At 53.2% G+C, this 20,696-nt stretch overlaps 1 protein-coding gene across 2 annotated transcripts in view; it reads right to left on the reverse strand.

The window, feature by feature from the left end:
* The window catches only part of LOC127587242 (von Willebrand factor A domain-containing protein 7-like), a 15,283-nt gene extending 5,077 nt beyond the window's left edge, over positions 1-10,206 (reverse strand). The window contains exons 1-7 of one of the 2 annotated variants that reach the window (XM_052045509.1): positions 10,078-10,206; positions 5,019-5,237; positions 4,185-4,460; positions 3,805-3,897; positions 2,245-2,376; positions 1,611-1,792; positions 997-1,167 (exon numbers count right to left, since the gene is read on the reverse strand). In XM_052045509.1, coding sequence (XP_051901469.1) covers positions 997-1,167; positions 1,611-1,792; positions 2,245-2,376; positions 3,805-3,897; positions 4,185-4,460; positions 5,019-5,237; positions 10,078-10,203 — 1,199 coding nt within the window. In that variant the 5' untranslated portion in view covers positions 10,204-10,206. Of the gene's footprint in view, positions 1-996; positions 1,168-1,610; positions 1,793-2,244; positions 2,377-3,804; positions 3,898-4,184; positions 4,461-5,018; positions 5,238-5,603; positions 5,812-10,077 lie in introns of those variants that run through there. The other variant, XM_052045510.1, reaches the window with a different exon arrangement.
* Between the last annotated feature and the right edge of the window lie 10,490 nt (positions 10,207-20,696).

Consider the following 20,696-nt stretch of genomic DNA (forward strand, 5'->3'; position numbering starts at 1 on the left):
AGGGAGATTTACGAGGATGTTGCCGGGATTGAGGGACTGAGTTATGGAGAGAGGTTGGGCAGGTTGGGACTTTATTCCCTGGAGGGCAGGGGTGATCTTACAGAGGTGTATAAAACCATGAGGGGCATCGATAGGGTGAATGCACACAGTCTTTTCCCCCAGGGTCGGGGAATCAAGAACTAGAGGGACAGGTTTAAGGTGAGAGGGGGGAGAGATTAATAGGAACCTGAGGGGGCAACTTTTTCACCCAGAGGGTGGTGGGTGTGTGGAACGAGCTGCCAGAGGAAGTGGGTGAAAGCAGGTACATCAACAACGTTTTAAAAGACACTTGGACAAGTCCACGGATGGGAAAGGCTCAGAGGGACTTGGCCAAACGCGGGTAAATGGGACCGGCTTGGATGGGAATCTTGGCTGGCACGGACCAGTGGGCTGAAGGGCCTGTTTCTGTGCTGTGTGAATCTAAGATGCCAGAGGATCCTAGAGGTCTTAGGAGAAAGGGGAGGGGGGAAAGGGGAGGGGGAGGGGGGAATGGGGGAAAGGGGGAAGGGGAGATGGAGGGTTGGGCAGCATCCGTGGAAGGAAATGGACAGTTGACGTTTCGGATCAAGACCCTTCACCAGGTCCAAAGGAAGCCGGTGAGGGGAGAGGGGCCGGCAGGTGATAGGTGGATCCAGATGGGGGGGCTGGGGGGCAACAGAGGTTCGGGGGGGGGGGAGGGGGGCCGGCAAAGCGATCCGCGAGGGAAGGAAGGTGAAGCGCGGGAAAAAGAGGGTGGGACGGGGTGGGGGCCCAGAGGGAGGAGGTGGCGAGCCGTCAACTGGCCGTGGGATCTTTCCCTGCCACGTTCCCATCAGGACAAACCGCTGGAACCCTCTTCGACGCCGGCCAAGAGCAGAGGGGGTCCGGGGGCGAGAGGGCCTCTTCGGTCTTTACTCCCTCGGGGAGGGAGGGGAGGGGAGGGAGGAGGGGGGGTGGGAGGAGGGAGATAGATCTCACCGGGATCGTTGAACGGGACCAGGGTGTAGGAGGAGGGCTGGAACCGGGAGCGGCGGGTGCTCTGCACGATGTGGATGGTCCTCTGCTTGGCGGCCTCGATGCTGTCCATTCATACTGCCTGTGGTATCCATGACGAAGGAGATCCCAGTGGGGGGGTCCACGCACAGGAACCTGCGGGGGAAACAGAGGAAGGTCTCCGTGACACCCCCTCCCTCCGGCCCCTACACCCTCCCCGTCTCTGTTACCCCCTCCGGCCCCTACACCCCTCCCCGTCTCTGTGACCCCACTCTGGACACCCCTCCCTGTTCTCTGTGACCCCCCCTCCGGCCCCTACACCCTCCCCGTCTCTGTTACCCCCTCTGGTCCCTACACCCTCCCCGTCTCTGTGACCCCCTCCGGCCCCCTACACCCCTCCCCGTCTCTATGACCCCCTCTACTCCCCTACACCCCTCCCTGTCTGTGACTCCCCCCAGCCCCCTACACCCCTCCCCATCTCCGTGACCCCCTCTGGCCCCTACACCCCTCCCCATCTCTGTGACCCCCTCCCCTCCCCGACACCCATCCCTGTCCCGGTTCGATATCCCTGGTGATCCCAGGCGACCAGGGGTCCTTACTGCAGGAACGCTCTGTCACCGACAGCATCGCGGATGTCCAGGAAGAGTTCGAGGGAGGCCTGTGTAGCGACAGCAGCTGCCTGGAGGTGGATGTGTCCGTGCGGAGAGGTCAGCGTTGTCCTTGTTGATCCCACCGATCCCGGGCTCCGTCCGGTCGAACCACCCACCGTGACTGCACTTGCCTGTGGAGAGCAAATCCCCGGGAATTCACAGCATTCCCGGGCCGCCACGAGACGTCTTACCCCTCCACCCCTCACCGTCTGTGACCACCCCCCTCCCTCCCCTACAACCCTCCCTGACTCTGTCACCCCCTCCCTCCCCTACACCCCCTCCCCGTCTCTGTGACCCCCTCCCTCCCCTACTCCCCTCCCCATCTCTGTGACACCCTCCCTCCCCTACACCCCTCCCTGTGACCCCCCTCCCTCCCCATACACCCCCTCTGTGAACCCCTCCCTCCCCTACTCCCCTCCCCGTCTCTGTGACCCCCCCCCAGTCCCTACCACCCCTGCCCGTCTCAGTGACCCCCTCCCTCCCCTACACCCCTCCCCATCTCCATGAACCCCCACCCCGGCCCTTACACCCCTCCCCGTCACCGTTCTCCCTGGGATCTTGCTGTGCGCCCCTCCCCCTTTACCTCGGGGCCTGCTGAACGGATTGAGACTGAAATAGCCAGTGGTGATGATCTTCCGACTGAGGACGTCGGGCAGGATGTTGTTCCGGCAGGATTCCGGGTCCGCACAGTCCTTGCAGGTCGGACAGCCCTTCTCTACGCCGGGAAGAACACAGGGTCCTTTGCCTGCAACCTCTGCCCCCAGTCATCTGAGCTCCCCCCACCACTGCCTACCCTTCTCCACCCACCTTCCCACCCTCGCCGCCCCCCTCCCCACCGCCAATTCCCTTCATCCCGTCGTTCCGGCTTCCGAATCCTCTGCCCAAGGGGGGAGCGAAGAGGTTCTAGGGCAGGGCGGGAGGTGTCGGGGGCAAGCATCTCAAGAGAAGCTGGGAGATGGAGAACCCTCCACCCCCCACTGAACACCTCATCGGAAGGTCGGGAGGGAGCCCGGAATGAGACCAGAAAGGATAGGAGCAGAATGAGGCCATTCAGCCCATCGAGTCTGCTCCGCCATTCAATCATGGCTGAGTTTTCTCAACCCCATTCTCCTGGCCTGCTCCCCCCGTAACCCTCAACACCACCCCCCTCAGCGATCCAGAACCTATCCATCTCTGCCTTAAATACACCCAATGACTTGGTCTCCACACCAAGTGGCAACAAATCCCACAGATTCACCGCCCTCTGGCTGAAGAAATTCCTCCTCGTCTCAGTTCTGAGGCTGTGCCCTTGGATCCCAGACTCTCCCACCGAAGGAATCGTCTTCTCCAAGTCCATGTACACTTGAACGGTTAGTAAGTTTGCAGATGACACTAAGAAAGGTCATGCAGTGGATATTGAAGAAAGTGATCTAATATTACATTGGGATGTTGTTCAGTTGGGTCAGTGGGCCAAGGAATGGCAAACACAGTTTAATTTGGATAAGTGCAAGGTGTTGCATTTTGGAAAGATATCCAGGTAGGACTTTCACAGTGAGTGGCAGGGCCCTGAGAAGTGTTGTGGAACAGAGGGACCTAGGAGTACAAGTACATGGGATATAGAGACCGGAACTGTGCACGGTGCTCCCAGTGAGGGTCTGACCCAGGGATACGGAGACCGGAACTGTGCACGGTGCTCCCCGGTGTGGGTCTGACCCAGGGATACGGAGACCGGGAACTGTGCACGGTGCTCCCAGTGTGGGTCTGACCCAGGATACGGAGACCGGGAACTGTGCACGGTGCTCCTGGTGTGGGTCTGACCCAGGGATATGGAGACTGGGAACTGTGCACGGTGCTCCCAAACTGGGAGAAATCCCATTGCTTGTCAACTTGTGGACTCTTAAACCTACGCACGGTCCATTCAGGACGGGCAATGAGTGCTGGCCCATCCCAAAATAAAAATAACCGAGGAAGCATTTTCGACAAGTCTTCCTGGTTGGGACGTGGTGGGAGGGGTTCCAGTTCATCGGCAGTTCCCGTTCTTTCGAACTCTTGGGAAGACCTTTGCAAAGAGTAGGGAGACAGAGTCGTCCCCTGACCCGGAGAGGACACGGCAGGCAGTCACCATCAACGTCAGCGTCCAGCCCATGCGCCGTGACCACCTCACCTGCGATATTCCCGATCGGCTGCTTGGGTTTGATGAGGTGCTGTTGGGAGTTTCATATCCGAGTTCCAGCCAGTTGCTGTGGCTGTAGAAATCCTGACAGAAAATCCAAAGGGAAGAGGTCACAGGGTGACGGGGGGAAGCGCGTCGGTGACCCATCAGTGGTGGGTGTTCAAGTGAATTAAAATTAAATTCTTTTCATCTTTGTTTACGGGGAATCTTGGATACCACTTCAAAATCACAACACACACGGTGACTTTAATGGGGCAGCGCTCCCTCCTCACCGCCCCTCCCACAGCGCTCCCTCCTCACCACCCCTCCCACAGCGCTCCCTCCTCACCGCCCCTCCCACAGCGCTCCCCCCTCAGAGGGCAGCGACCCACCTGCAGAGTGTGGAGCGCGGCTCCCATGCTGATGCGGGCGGAGGAGTGCTTGCCCGCCAGGATTCTCCGCACCACACTGGCCTTGCCCCTCAGCAACAACTCCTTGCCCTCCAGAAAGGTCTCTGAATCGAAGTGCCTCCTGCTGTCCAGCATGTAGAGCGCGTCCACCATGCCGTTCGCCAACCCCATCTCCAGGATCGCGAGGGTGAATCGCCACCCGGACACCGGCTTCCCGTAATATGCGGCGAAGAGTCTCTCTGCCGTCAGGTCACTGCCCTGTGGAGGCAAAGTCTCGTATCAGCGTTCTCCTCCCGGGTCAGACCCACACCGGGAGCACCGTGCACGTTTCCAGTCTCTGTATCCCTGGGTCAGACCACACCGGGAGCACCGTGCACAGTTCCCGGTCTCTGTATCCCTGGGTCAGACCCACACCGGGAGCACCGTGCACAGTTCCCGGTCTCTGTATCCCTGGGTCAGACCACACTGGGAGCACCGTGCACAGTTCCCGGTCTCTGTATCCCTGGGTCAGACCCACACCGGGAGCACCGTGCACAGTTCCCGGTCTCTGTATCCCTGGGTCAGACCACACCGGGAGCACCGTGCACAGTTCCCGGTCTCCGTATCCCTGGGTCAGACCGCACTGGGATACACCGTGCACTCCGGATTGGACAATTGTTGACGACATTCCCAATAACGTCCCCTCCTCTAGTGAATGCTCGGAAACAGCTCGGACAAACCAAACACAGAATCCCTCTGTGTAATTCCCGCTCCACGCTCCCCCACCTTCCCCCCTCGCTCCCAAGGACTATCTTGGATTGACCCTCCCTCACTCACATCGGTTCGGAAGGTCCCAGCTGGCACGATGTTCCCTTCCGGACTGGGAATCTCCTGGAGAACCTTGAGGACGGCCTGGAGCGTTGCAGTCTCGGTGATGTTGTAATGTGTCCTACTCTCCATGCCTAAGATCGGGAAGAAGCAGTGGACGAGCCGGGCACCCAGCAGAAGCAGGTACACCGGCGGAAGGAGCCTCACCATCTTGGGCTCCCCTGCTCCCTGCAACACAGAGCAAAGGGGAAACGTTGGCGGGACCACTCAGCCCATTAATCCTACCCCACCACTCACTCAGACCTCCTAATTTGCAAGCACTTGCCCCAGTTCTTTTCAGTATCAGCAACAGTCCAGCACAGGAACAGGCCCTTTGGCCCACAATGTCTGTGCCGTACACAACGCAGAATTAAACTAAATCCCTTCTGCCTGCACACGGTCCATATCCCTCCATTCCCTACACATCTAACAGCGTCAACCCCCTCTATCGTATCTGCCTCCACCCCCACCCCTGGCAGCACATTCCAGGCACCCACCGCTCTCTGTGTAAAAAAACCTGCCCCGCACATCTCCTTTGGACTCACCCCCTCTCACCTTAAATGCACGCCCTCTGGTATTAGACATTTCCTGGGGAAAAGGTACCGGCTGTCTACTCTATCTGTGCCTCTCGTAACCTTACAAATCTCTGAAGGTCTCCCCTCAGCCTCCACTGCTCCAGAGAAAACAATCCAAGTTTGTCCAACCTCTCCTTTTAGCTCACGCTCTCTAATCCAGGAAGCGTCCTGGTGAGAATCTCCTGCGCCCTCTCCAATGCCCCCACACCCTTCCTGTGACGGGGCGACCAGAGTTTTATACAGCTGCAATATGACTTCCTGACTCTTGTACTCGATGCCCTGACTGATGAAGGCGAGTGTGCCGTACACCTTCTTTACCGTCCTGCCGACTTGTGCTGCCACTTATCTCTAAGATCTTTTGATTAGTCACATGTACATCGAAACACACAGTGAAATGCATCTTTTTGCGTCGAGTGTTTCTGGGGGCAGCCCGCAAGTGTCGCCACGTTTCCTGCGCCAACGTAGCACGCCACAACTTCCTAACCCGTATGTCTTTGGAATGTGGGAGGAAACCGGAGCACCCAGAGGAAACCCACGCAGACACACAGGGAGAACGTACAAACTCCTTACAGACAGCGGCCAGAATTGAACCCGGGTCACTGGCGCTGTAATAGCGTTACACTAACCGCTACCCTACCATGCCTGCCTTTCAGGGAGCCGTGGACTTGGACCCCAAGATCCCTCTGTACATCAGGCTGTTAAGAGTCCTGTCATTAACTTTCCCCCTCACCTTAAATGCATACCCACTTGTACTTGATTTTTCGACCCTGGGGGGGAAAGATCCCAGCTGTCTACTCTATCTGTGCCTTTTCATAATCTTATAAACCTCTATCAGGTCTCCCTCAGCCTCCACCGTTCCAGAGAAAACAACCCAAGTTTGTCCAACCTCTCTTATAGCTCATGCCCTCTAATCCAGGCAGCGTCCTGGTGAACCTCTCCTGCACCATCTCCAAAGCCCCCCACACCCTTCCTGTAACGGGGGTGACCAGAACTGCACTCGATAACAATTTGGATAGACAATTTTGGATTGAAATGCTTCCCAGGACAAACCCCAGTTCTCTTGGGTGACTCCGAGTCCCAGAAGTTCTCTTTAAGGTACCCGTGGACACCATGTTTTCCTTCTCCAGGGACACCCAGCCACGGATGTACCCTCAGTGGGATAGGACCCCCTCAAAAAGAACCAGCCTCACCTCCACTGACTCTGTCTACACTTTCTGCTGCCTCGGTAAAGCAGCCAACATAATGAAAGACCCCCACCCACCCCGGACATTCTCTCTTCTCCTCTCTCCCATTGGGCAGAAGATACAAAAGCCCGTAAGCACGTACCACCAGGCTCAAGGACAGCTTCAATGAGTCTATTGAATGGTTCTCTATTATGATAAGATTAGAATTGGAATATTGTTGTCACTTGTACCGAGGTACAGTGAAAAACTTGTCTTGCATACCGATCGTACAGGTCAATTCATTGCACAGTGCATTCATGGACTCTTGACCTCACAATCTACCTCATCATGGCCTTGCGCCTTATTGTCTGCCTGCACTGCACTTTCTCTGTAACTGTGACACTTCATTCTGCATTCTGTGATTGTTTTACCCTGTACTACCTCGATGCACTGTGTAATGAAATGATCCGTATGGACGGCACACAAAGTTTTTCACTGTGCCTCGGTACCTGTGGCAATAATAAACCAAAAAAATCAGTGTTCCCAAAATACAGCAATGATTTGGACGTCAATGAAGGAAGTATGGTTGGTAAATTTGCAGATCACATGGAAATTGGTGGTGCTGTTGGGAGCGACGGGGGCTAAAGGATGATCAAGGTCAGTGGGTAAGGTGGGCAGAGCAGTGGCAGATGGAGTTTAATCTGGAAAAGTGTGAGCTGATGCACTTTGGGAGGTCTGATAAGTATATCACATGTGCCGTGAATGGTTGGGCCCTGGGTAGTACAGAGGAGCAGAGGGACTTCAGTGTACAAGCAGAAGGATCCCTAAAGGTACCAGCACAGGTAGGTGGTGAAGAAGGCAGACGGGAGACTTGCCTTCATTAGTTGGGGCATGGAATACAGGAGCAGGGAAGTTACGATACAACTTTATACAGCACCGGTCAGGGCCCAGTGGGAGGACTGCGTGCAGTGATGGTTCCCCACCCTGATGTGTCCCAGCACTGGTCCCTGCGGTACATCACAGACATTCTCTCTTCTCCCCTCTCCCATCGGGCAGAAGATACAAAAGCCTGAAAGCACGTACCACCAGGCGCAAGGACAGCTTCTACCCCGCCGTTACTAGTCTATTGAACGGTCCCCTAGTACGATAAGGTTGACATTTGACCCAAGATGGCGCTGAAACCATGGCAACTCGTTGCAATCTGCTCCCTGCAGATCTTCTCATCACTTTTACAACAATCATTCTACTCTTTTAGATTTAAATCCTCTGTCTGCGACACTTTACCCTGCATCCTGTTACTGTTTTACCCTGTGCTACCTCGATGCACTGTGTAATGAATTGATCTGTATGAACGGTTTGCGAGACAAGTTTTTCGAGAAGTGTCAATAATAAACCAGTTCCAATACTATCGTAAGGAGAGGGTTACGTTTTCCAGACGTCATATTTGGTTCCTCCCTAGAGTGTGTAAAAGTGCACGAGGCAAAATGGTGTCAGCTCGGAATGCGGTCGATGTTTTGAGAACGTATCGGGGTCCTGATACCCATCCCCGAGAGTAGATAACGGGACTGGTGAAAGACGTGTTCTACAAAACCTGACGCCTCCGGGTGATGTGCTAAGTACCATGGAAAAGTACTCAGTTAAGGGGTTTGGAAGGTATTATAAGGGGACGGCTTGAGAAACAAAGGACTGTAGATGCTGGAATCCAGATGAAAAACACGGTGATGCTGGAGGGACTCAGCAGGTCGGGCAGCATCCGTGGAGAAAAGCAGGCGGTCGACGTTTCGGGTCAGGACCCTTCTTCAGGACTGAAGATAGGAAAAGGGGGAAGCCCGATATATAGAAGGGAAAAGCAGAGCAGTGATAGGTAGACAACAGAGGGAGGGGGGGGGTGGGCACAGGGTGGTGATGGGTAGATGCAGGTAGAGATGGAGATGGGCAGGTGCGGGGGAGGAGGGGAGAGCGGATCCCCCGGGGGACGGGTCAAAGGTAAGGAGGGAAAAAGGGTCGGAAAAAGAGAGAGGGGCTGGGAAAGGGAAGGAGAGAAGAGGCGTGGTTGGGGTGGGGTGGGGGGGGGTGGTGGGCACAGGGAGGTGCAGGTAAGTAACCCACCATCTCCAACGGGACCCCACCACCAAGCAGACCTTCCCCTCCCCACCCCTGTCCACAGATTCACCGCTGTCTGGCTGAAGAAATTTCTCCGCATCTCTGTTCTGAATGGGCGCCCTTCAATCCTGAAGTCGTGCCCTCTTGTACTAGACTCCCCGACCATGGGAAACAACTTTGCCACATCTACTCTGTCCAGGCCTTTTAACATGCAAAATGTTTCTATGAGGCTCCCCTTTCATTCTTCTGAACTCCAAGGAGTACAGCCCAAGGGCCGTCCAACGTTCCTCAGAAGGAGAGAGACGGGGGGAGAGAGGGTGAGGGGGAGGGGAGGGGGAGAGGGGAGAGGGGGAGAGGGGGAGAGTGAAGGGGAGGGAGAGAGAGATGGGGACAGATAGGGGGAGAGGTGCAGAGGGATCAAGAGTGCAACACCTCCTCCCCTTGTGTGTCCCCCTCGGCTACGCATGAACCTTGTCTCCCCCGGAACATTGACGCATTCACTTAATCATGCTTCTGCGATTGCAACAATATGCTGACCCCTGCTCTCAGCTCAACCATCCTTCCTGCGAGGTTCCTTGAATTAAAGGAGATATAGTTAAATTGACCACCTCTTTCTTGCCTCCCAACCTGTCTCTGTGTGCTCTTTGCACTGGATGTCTCTATATCCCATACCCCTGGGGTCAGACCACACCGGGAGCACAATGCACAGTCCAGTCTCTGTATCCCCGGGTCAGACCCACACCGGGAGCACCGTGCATAGTCCAGTCTCTGTATCCCCGGGTCAGACCACACCGGGAGCACCGTGCACAGTTCCGGTCTCCGTATCCCTGGGTCAGACCACACTGGGAGCACCGTGCACAGTTCCCAGTCTCCGTATCCCTGGGTCAGACCACACCGGGAGCACCTACTGCAGTCATTTTGGGTCCCACTCACTGGTTTGCACCCTCCCCAGTGGCAATAGCCAACCTCCCGACAAGGAGACTGGTTTCCCTCCAGTTCAGATGCTACCGGTCCCTCCGGTACAGGTCACCCCCACCCCAGAAGAGATCCCAATGGTCCTAAAGCTCCCCCCACTTCCCCACACCCGCACTCCATCTGTCCGACCTTCCTGTCACTACACTGACACACGGGACAGGGAGTAATCCCGGGATTACAACCCCGGAGGTCCTGAGGTTGGATTTAAAACACCTGCAGCTCCCCATTGGCAGGGCGCCGTCTCCCTTTCCCGCCGGTGTGGTTGCTACCGACACGGGACATGGCCTCTTGCTGCTCCCCTCCCCTCTCAGATGTTCCGGCAGCTGCTCCGAGCTGCATCCGGTGGGGAGACGGAGCCCTTCACACCGCACGCGATCCCCGTCTGCTCCCCACAGCCTCAGAGCTCATCGTCTGTGTGTCGTGCTGCTCTCCGCTTCCTGTTGACAGCAGAGTCTCTACCTTCCTGTCACAAGCACTCTCGCTCTCTCTCACTTTCTCTCTCTCCCTCTCTCTCTCCTTCTCCCTCCTCTCCCTCTCTCCATCTCCCCCTCTCTCCCCCTTGCTCCATCTCTCTCTCTCCCCCCTCTTCTCTCTCCTCTTCTCTCTCGATGTCTCTCTCCCTACCCCTCTCCCCCCACTCTCTCTCTCTCTCCCTCCCCCTCTCTCCCCCTCTCTCTGTGCAGTAAGTTGACATATTATGTGGTTGTCCAGTCCAGGGATATGGAGACTGGAACTGTGCACGGGGGCCGGAGGGGGGTCACAGAGTCGGGGAGGGGTGCAGGGGCCGGAGGGGGTCATGGAGACAGGGTCCCTCTGATCCCCGATAACCTTTCACCCCCTCGCTGATCAAGGACCGCTCTCCCTCTGCCTGAGACACATCCGCCGACTGGTTCCAGAGACCTTTGAGGAAGGAGTTTCCAAAGACCTGCATCCCTCTGACAGAGAGAGGGAGAGAAAATCACCACACATCTCCATCTAACTGAGTGACACCCTCCCGCCCATCTCTCAACAGTGACTCCCCTGGATCTGTGCTCTCCCAGGATAGGGACCCACCTCTCTACGCCTTCCCTGTCGATAGCCCTCGGATTTTGTCACTCTCTTATAAGGCCTGGCAGATATAATCCCAGCCTGTCCGAAATGACATCGTAGATACACACACCTACTCCAGGCATTAGTGCTGCGAACTCCCTCTGAACCATATCTCTGTATTTCCTTGAACACAAAAGCAGCTCACTCTACACTTTGCCTTGCTGAAACTTCCCAGATCTTGGTATTGGTTTATTATTGTACTGTGGTACAGTGAAAAACTTGTCTTGCAAACCGATCATACAGGTCAATTCATTACACAGTGCAGTTACATTGAGTTAGTACAGAGTGCATTGATGTAGTACAGGTAAAAACAATAACAGTACAGAGTAAAGTGTCATAGCTACAGAGAAAGTGCAGTGCAATAAGGTGCAAGGTCACAACAAGGTAGATCGTGAGGTCAGAGTCCATCTCATTGTATAAGGGAACCGTTCAATAGTCTTATCACAGTGGGGTAGAAGCTGTCCTTGAGCCTGGTGGTACGTGTCCTCAGGCTCCTGTATCTCCTACCCGATGGAAGAGAAGAGAAGAGAGAATGACCCAGGTGGGTGGGGACTTTGATTATGCTGACTGCTTCACCAAGACAGCGAGAGGTAAAGACAGAGTCCAGGGAGGGGAGGCTGGTGTCTGTGATGCGCTGGGCTGTGTCCACAACTCTCTGCAGTTTCTTGCGGTCCTGGTGTTACGAACCAGCAACAAAAGAAACACACCGAGTCATGATTCGGTGTTAAAAACTATTTTATTAATCACTACTTATGATAATACGAAAAATAGAAGTAAAAATGTTAGTATGTTAGAAATTCAAAAATGTTAAACCTTGAACATTAACCCCAAAAACTAAACTCCTCGTGTGTGTGTGGCAAAGTCCCAACTCCAGGAATGGTTCCTAAAGTTCAGTTCCGCAAGCCATAAGGTGAAACATGAGCAAGGGCTTCTTCAACAACCACCGTTGTCTGAAGATAAGATGTAGATGTAGAGAAACGTAGAGAGTATTTACGAAGTCCAAATGTTCCACGATGGAACCCAAACGACTCTTCAGTGTTTACTCGGTAGTGACTTCCTCACCCCGAAAAGCATCCAAACCGTGGTCGTCCACACACACAAATACCTGTTTTCTTCTACAGGTCAGCAACAAAGTGAACTCCACCGGATTACTTCCAACTTCCATACATGGATTTCAGTGGCAAACACAGTTATTGTTTCTCATCCATTGATAGAGAAAACTAGCAGGCTGGTGTCTCTCTCCCTTCTCTCTCTCTCTCTCTTCTTCTTCTGACTTCTTCAACAATGTCATTACGTCCTTTATCTTCTGTTGACGTAAGCACGCCCCACACACACACACTCTATCTTGAAGGGACTTTCACCGAGTCCGTAACACTGGGCAGAACAGTTGCTGTACCAAGCCGTGATACATCCAGATAGGATGCTTTCTATGGTGCAGCGGTAAAAGTTGGTGAGTGTCAAAGGGGACAAACCGAAGTTCTTTGGCCTCCTGAGGAAGTAGAGGCGCTGGTGAGCTTTCTTGGCCGTGGCGTCTACGTGATTTGACCAGGACAGGCTGTTGGTGATGTTCACTCCCAGGAACTTGAAGCTCTCAACCCTCTCGACCTCAGCACCGTTGATGTAGCCAGGAGCATGTGCACCGCCCCCTTTCTGGCATTGTGAAATTCCTCATTGACCCAGTCCCATCCCTGATCCCAAGACTGTGCCTCTGATTCATAGAGTCACAGAGAGCAGGAAGAGGCCCTTCGGCCCAACTGGTCCATGCCGGCCGAGATTCCCACCTAAGCTAGTCCCATTTGCTGGCATTTGTCCCATATTCCTGGAACATAGAACATTACAGCACAGTACAGGCCCTTCGGCCCACAATGTTGTGCCGACATTTTATCCTGCTCCAAGATCTATCTAACCCTTCCCTCCCACATAGCCCCCCATTTCTCTATCATTCATGAGTCTCTTAAATGTCCGTAATGTATCTGCCCCCACAACCTTTGCCGGCAGTGCGTTCCACGCACCCACCACTCTCTGTGTAAAAAACTTACCCCTGATATCCCCCTTATACCTTCCTCCAATCACCTTCAAATTATGTCCCCTCGTGTTAGCCATTGTCGCCCTGGGAAAAAGTCTCTGACTGTCCACTCGATCTATGCCTCTTATCATCTTGTACACCTCTATCAAGTCACCTCTCATCCTCCTCCTCTCCAAAGAGAAAAGCCCCAGCTCGCTCAACCTATCCTCATGACATGCTCTCCAATCCAGGCAGCATCCTGGTAAATCTCTGCACCCTCTCTAAAGCTTCCACATCCTTCCTATAATGAGGCGACCAGAACTGAACACAATACTCCAAGTGTGGTCTGACCAGAGTTCTATAGAGCTGCAACATCACCTCACGGCTCTTGAAATCATTTTCCCGACTAATGAAGGCCAACACTCCATACGCCTTCTTAACAAACCTATTGACCTGCATGGCAACCTTGAGGGATCTATGGACGTGGACCCCAAGATCCCTCTGTTCCTCCACACTGCTAAGAGTCCTGCCATTAACCTTGTATTCTGCCTTTGAGTTCAATCTCCCAAAGTGCATCACTTCACACTTATCCGGGTTGAACTGCATCTGCCACTTCTCAGCCCAGCTCTGCATCCTATCAATGTCCTGTTGTAACCTACAGCAACCTGCTACACTATCTACACCACCAACTTTTGTGTCATCTGCAAACTTACTAACCCACCCTTCCACATCCTCATCCAAGTCATATATAAAAATCACAAAGAGCAGGGGTCCCAGAACAGATCCCTGCGGAACACCACTGGTCACCATCCTCCAGCCAGAATACGCTCCATCTACCACCACCCTCCGTCTTCTATGGGCGAGCCAATTCTGAATCCACACAGCCAAGTTTCCCTGGAACCCATGCCTCCTGAGTTTCTGAATCAGCCTTCCATGAGGAACCTTATCAAACGCCTTACTGAAATCCATGTACACTACATCCACTGCTCTACCTTCATCAATGAGCTTTGTCACATCCTCAAAGAATTCAATCAGGCTCGTGAGGCACGACCTGCCCCTCACAAAGCCATGCTGACTGTCCCTAATCAGCCTATGCTTCTCCAAATGCCCATAAATCCTGTCTCTAAGAATCTTCTCCAGTAATTTGCCCACCACTGAAGGAAGACTCACTGGCCTATAATTCCCAGGGTTATCCCTCCTCCCTTTCTTGAATGAAAGAACAACATTTGCCACCCTCCAATCATCTGGCACTACTCCTGTGGCCAGTGAGAACGTAAAGATCGTCGCCAAAGGTGCAGCAATCTCTTCCCTCGCTTCCCGTTATAACCTTGGATATATCCTGTCCGGCCCCGGTGACTTATCTTTTTTCAAAAGTTCCAGCACATCTTCTTTCTTCACATCGACATGCCCCAGCATATCAGTCTGTCGTACGTCATTCTCACAAACGTCAAGGTCTCTCTCACTGGTGAATACTGAAGCAAAGTATTCATTAAAGACCTCCCCTACCTCTTCCCACTCCAGGCACGTTTCCTCTTTCATCCCTGATCGGTCCTCCCCTCACTCTAGTCATCCTCCTATTCTCCACATACGTGTAGAATGCCTTGGGGTTTTCCTCGATCCTACTCGTTAAGGCCTCCTCATGCCCCCTTCTAGCTCTCCTAAGTCCAGTCTTAAGCTCCCTCCTGGCTACCGTGTAACTCTCCAGAGCCCTGTCTGATCCATGCTTTCTAAACCTCAGGTAAGCTTCTTTCTTCCTCTTGACAAGATGTTCTACATCTCGTGTCAACCACGGTTCCTTCACTCGACCATCCTTACCCTGCCTCATGGGACAAACCTATCCAGAAGCCCATGCAAGTACTCCCTAAACAACCTCCACATTTCCGCTGTGCACTTCCCCAAGAACATCTGTTCCCAACTTACCCTCCCAAGTTCCTGCCTAATTGCTTCATAATTCCCCCTCCCCCAGTTAAATACTTTCCCATATCGTCTGCTCCTATCCCTCTCCAAGGCTATGGTAAAGGTCAAGGATTTATGGTCATTGTCTCCAAAATGCTCTCCCACTGAGAGATCTGAAACCCGATCAGGCTCATTGCCGAATACCAGGTCCAGTACGGCCTCTCCTCTAGTCGGCCTGTCCACACACTGTGTCAGGAATCCTCCCTGGACACTCCTAACAAACTCTGCCCCATCTATCCCCTTTACACTAAGGAGGTGCCAACCAATATTGGGGAAGTTGAAATCACCCATGACAAAAACCCTGTTATTTTTGCACCTCTCCAAAATCTGCCTCCCGATCTGCTCCTCAGTGTCTCTGCTGCTATTGGGTGGGGTTTGTAGAACACTCCCAATAGAGTGATCGCTCCCTTCCTGTTTCTGAGTTCCACCCACACTGACTCAGTGGACAATCCCTCCAGGACATCCTCCCTTTCTGCAGCTGTGACACTGTCCCTGATCAGCAAACCCACTCCCCCACCTCGTTTACCTCCGTCCCTGTCCCTTTTGAAACATCTAAACCCCGGAATATCCAGCAACCATTCCTGCCCTTGTGACAGCCAAGTCTCTGTAATGGCCACCACGTCATAGTTCCTCGTACTTACCCACGCTCTAAGTTCATCAGCCTTGTTCCTGATACTTCTTGCATTAAAGTAGACGCCCTTCAGCCCATCCAACTGACTGCAATTTTGCCCTTTCAACTGCTTCTCCTTTCTACTTTCTGCATCTACTTGTACACTAAAGCTCTGACCTATCGCTCTAGTTCCCACCCTCCCTGAAAACTAGTTTAAACCTTCCCCAACAGTTCTAGCAAACCTGCCCGGAGGAAGATTGGTTCCCCCTCCAGTTCAGGTGTAAGCCGTCCCTTTTGTACAGGTCGTACCTTCCCCAGAAGAGACCCCAATGATCGACAAATCTGAAACCCTGCCCCCTGCACCAATTCCTCAGCCACGCATTCATCTGCCAAATCAACCTATTCTTACCCTCACTGGCGTGTGGCACAGGCAGCAATCCAGAGATTACTGTCCTTGAGGTCCTGCTTTTCAGCTTCCTACCCAGCTCCCTATATTTCCTCTTCGGGACCTCAGCTCTTTTCCGACCTATGTCATTGGTACCAATATCTACCACGACCTCTGGCTGTTCACCCTCCCCTTCAGAATGCTGGGGACCCGATCTGAGGCGTCCCTGACCCTGGCACCGGGGAGGCAACATACCATCCGGGAGTCTCTTTCACGTCCACAGAATCTCCTGTCTGCCCCCCTTACTATGGAATGCCCTATCACTACCGCCCGTGTCTTCTCCCCCCTTCCCTTCTGCACCACACGACCCGTCTCAGTGCCGGAGACCTGGTCACTGCGGGTTTCCCCTGGTAGGTCGTCCCCCCCAACAGTATCCAAAGCAGTATACCTATTATTGAGGGGAACGACCACAGGGGTGCTCTGCACTACCTGCCTATTCTCCGTCCTTCTCCTGACGGTCACCCACCTACCTCCCTCCTGCAGCTTCGGAGTGACTGCCTCCCTGTAGCTCTTGTCTATGTACTGCTCGTTCTCCCGTAGGAGCCGAAGGTCATCCAGCTGCAGCTCCAGTTCCCTAACACGGTCTGTAAGGAACTGCAGCTGGACGCACCTCGTGCAGATGTAGTTATCAGGGAGACTGGATGTCTCCCAGAACTCCCACGTCTCACAAGCTGAACACACCACTGACCCCGGAGCCATTCCCACTGCTCTGTCCTGGCACTAAAGGAATGACCAAGGAAAGAAAGAAACCAGAGACCTACCTTAGCCTCTGCATCCTCTCGCTGAAGCCTCTTGAGCCAAAGCCACAAGCGCTGCACTCTAACCCTGGCCCACTCACACAATGGCCGCTCCGCTGATACCTACCTTCCTTTTATTGGCTGCTGTTAATCAGCCAGTCAACCAGTAACAATTTACAAATGTGCCTCCTTTAGCCTCCTGCAAGGTGAAACTCCCAAGCACACGCACAGAGACTCAGCTCTCTACAAATCTCCCGCTCCAAATCTCGCTTCCAACTCCCGACTCTGCAAGGTGAAACTCTAAACCTTTCCTATCCCTGTCCAAACGTCTTTTAAATGTTGTTAATGTACCTGCCTCACCCACTTCCTCTGGCAGCTCGTTCCATATACGGACCACCCTCTGTGTGGAGAAGTTCCCCCTCGGGTCCCCTTTAAATCTTTCCCCTCTCACCTTAAACCTGTGCCCTCTAATCAGAATCAGGTTTATTACCACAGATATAACGTGAAATGTGTTGTTTCGCGGCAGTAGGACAGTGCAAGACAAAAATCTATGAACTACAAAAAGAAATATTGCAAATAAAAAGGAATAACAAGGGAGTGTTCACGGGTTCATGCACCGTTCAGGAATCTGATGGCAGAGAGGAAGAAGCTGTACCTGAATTGTTGAGTGTGGGTCTTCAGGCTCCTGTACCTCCTCCCCGATGGTAGTAACGAGAAGAGAGCGTGTCCTGGGTGGTGAGGGTCCTCAGCGACAGACGCTGCCTTCTTGAGGCACCGACTCTTGAAGATGTTCTCGATGGTGGGTATTGGTATTGGTTTATTATTGTCACATGTACCGAGGTCCAGTGAAAAACTTGTCTTGCGTACCGATCGTACAGGTCAATTCATTACACAGTGCAGTTACATTGGGTTAGTACAGAGTGCATTGATGTAGTACAGGTAAAAACAATAACAGTACAAAGTAAAGTGTCACAGCTACAGAGAAAGTGCAGTGCAATAAGGTGCAAGGTCACAACAAGGTAGATCGTGAGGTCAGAGTCCATCTCATTGTATAAGGGAACTGTTCAATAGTCTTATCACAGTGGGGAGGGTTGTGCCCGTGATGGAGCTGGGCTGAGTTTACAACATTCTGCAGCCTCTTGCGATCCTGTGCATTGGATCCTCTGTACCAGACGGTGATGAAACCAGTCAGAACACTCTCCGCCGTACATCTGTAGAGTCTTTGGTGACCTCCCGAATCTCCTCAATCTCCTAATGAAGTAGAGCCCCCGGCGTGCCTTCTTCATGATTGCGTCAATGTGTTGGGCCCAGGATAGATCCTCGGAGATGTCGGTGCCCAGGAACTTGAAGCTGCTCCCCCTTTCCACCGCTGACCCCTCAGTGAGGACTGGTGTGTGTTCTCCCGACTTCCCCTTCCTGAAGTCTACAGTCAATTCCTCACTGAACACTCTAACAAACTTCTACAGATGTCCCGTTGGAAGTGTCCTGACTGGTTGCGTCGCGGTCTGGGACGATGATTCGAACGCGCAGGAACGTAAGAAGCTGCAGGGAGTCGTGAACTCAGCCCCAATACATCACGGGCACATCCCTCCCCCACCGTCGGTGGTATCTACAGGAGGCGCTGCCTCAAGAAGGCAATGTCCGTCGTCAAAGATCCCCCCACCATCCGGGCCGTGCCGTCTTCTCGCAGCTCCCGTCGGGCAGGAGGTACAGAAGCCTGAAGTCCCCACACCACCAGGTTCAGGAACAGCGACTTCCCTTCAACCATTGGGTTCTTGAACCGACCGGCACAACCCTAATCACTGCCTCAGTACAGCAACACTGGGACCACTTTGCATTGCAATGGACTTTTTTTGTTCTAATTGTGTTCTTTCTTGTAAAAATTGTGCAGAATTTATGTTTAATTTATGTTTTTCTTGTGAACGTTGTGTCTCTGACGCTCTGTGCCTGTGATGCTGCTGCAAGTAAGTTTTTCATTGCACCCGTGCACACATGGACTTGTGCGTCTGACAATAAATTTGACTTTGATTTGAACATTGGTAAATTGGTTTATTATTGTCACTTGTACCGAGGTACAGTGAAAAACTTGTCTTGCAAACTGATCGTACAGATCATTTTAACACTTCATAAAGGTCAGGCACGGTAGTGTAGTGATCAGCGTGACGCTATTACAGCGCCAGCGACCCGGGTTCAATTCTGGCTGCTGTCTGTAAGGAGTTTGTACGTTCTCCCCGTGTCTGCGTGGGTCTCCTCCGGGTGCTCCGGTTTCCTCCCACATTCCAAAGACGTACGGGTTAGGAAGTTGTGGGCGTGCTATGTTGGCGCCGGAAGCATGGTGACACTTGCGGGCTGTTCCCAGAACACTCGACGCAAAAAGATGCATTTCATTGTGTGTTTCAATGTACATGTGACTAATAAAGAAACCTTATCTTATCTTTTTCATTGTACCTGTGCAGACATGGACGTGTGAGTGCGTGTGTGTGTGTGAGACAATAAACTTGACTTTAAAATTTAAACGACTTTATTATAGTTTCAATACACTTTGTCGACACACCCCTAAAATACAACTACAGCCTCTACTTTGCAGTTGTTGTCAAGCTTAGTATCGAACACACCGATTAATCTGCATAACGCGGGAGGAACGGGAATCACAAGCTTATCGATATCGAGTCGGAATTCCGCGCGTATCTGGGGACGGTCTGTCGATGTCCCTCCCACCCCGTGTTGAGTGGGGAGGGGAGGAGGGGGGGTTTGGTTAGAAGGTACCGAGATCTGCCCAATGAGTTCTCTGTGGTCCACCCATTGATTAGGAAGCACTCGCGATCTTACAGGTGCAAGGGACAGAGTTTCGCCCCCACTCTCCCCCACCGCCCCTGCCCCCCCTCCCAATGCAAAGTTAATTCTCTCAAAGACAAGAGTGATGGGGTGGGGGGGATGGGTTGGTGGAAGGAAATTCAAGGCACTGGTGTCAGGGAACTGGGGAGAGAATGTGTGAGAAGGTACGAGGTAGTGCGAGAGGTTTATAAGGATTGCCGGGACTTAGAGGGGACCCTTGGTCAAGCAGTTTTAGGCCAATACTTGCCAGCCAATAACCCAAGAGGACGTAACATCATTCAGAAAAGCTGAAATGGTTTAACGATGGGTGACTCACATTTGACCTTCATACTTTCATCAGTCAGGGCACCGAGTACAGGAGTTGGGACGTTACGTTGCAGTTGGTACAGAACGTTAGTGGGGCCACATTTGGAATATTGTGTTCGGTTTTGGTCGCCCTGCTGTAGGAGAGACGCCTTTAAGCTGGAGAGAGCACAGAGGGAGATTTACGAGGACGTTGCCGGGACTCGAGGGACTGAGTTACAGAGAGAGGTTGGGCAGGTTGGAACTTTATTCATTAGGGGCTCAGGGGTGATCTCATAGACGTGCATAAAATCACGAGGGGCATTGATAGGGTGAATGCGCACAGTCATTTTCCCCCAGGGTTGGGGAATCAAGAACTAGAGGGCACAGGTTTAAGGTGAGAGGGGAAAGAGATTTAACAGGAACCTGAGGGGCAACTTTTTCACCAAGAGGGTGGTCCGTATGTGGAACGAGCTGCCAGAGGAAGTGGGTGAGGTACATTAACTGGTACTTGGATAGATACATGGACGGGAAAGGTTGAGAGGGACATGGGCCAAACATGGGCAAATGGGAATCTTGGCCGGCAGGGAGCAGATGGGCCGAAGAGCCTGTCTCTGTGCAGTGTGGCTCTGTGAAGTATTTGCTGTTGTGCTTGCAGACCAGGGACAGTGGGAGAGGGTGAGTGAGAGGTTGGGTTACCAGTGGTGGGGTAGAAGTCACGTACTTGCTTCAGAGCGAGGTCCCGACACACAGTCAACCACGCGTGCGTACCCCGGGGCGCTCTCGGAAGTCACTCCCTGTGAATCATCGCCACCCCCTGTTCGGAAACAGAACGTCAGTCAGATGGGAAGCAAAACCTTTGGACAAAACAGT

The sequence above is a fragment of the Pristis pectinata genome, chromosome 39, assembly GCF_009764475.1.
Source record: "Pristis pectinata isolate sPriPec2 chromosome 39, sPriPec2.1.pri, whole genome shotgun sequence".
Classification (NCBI taxonomy): Eukaryota; Metazoa; Chordata; class Chondrichthyes; order Rhinopristiformes; family Pristidae; genus Pristis; species Pristis pectinata.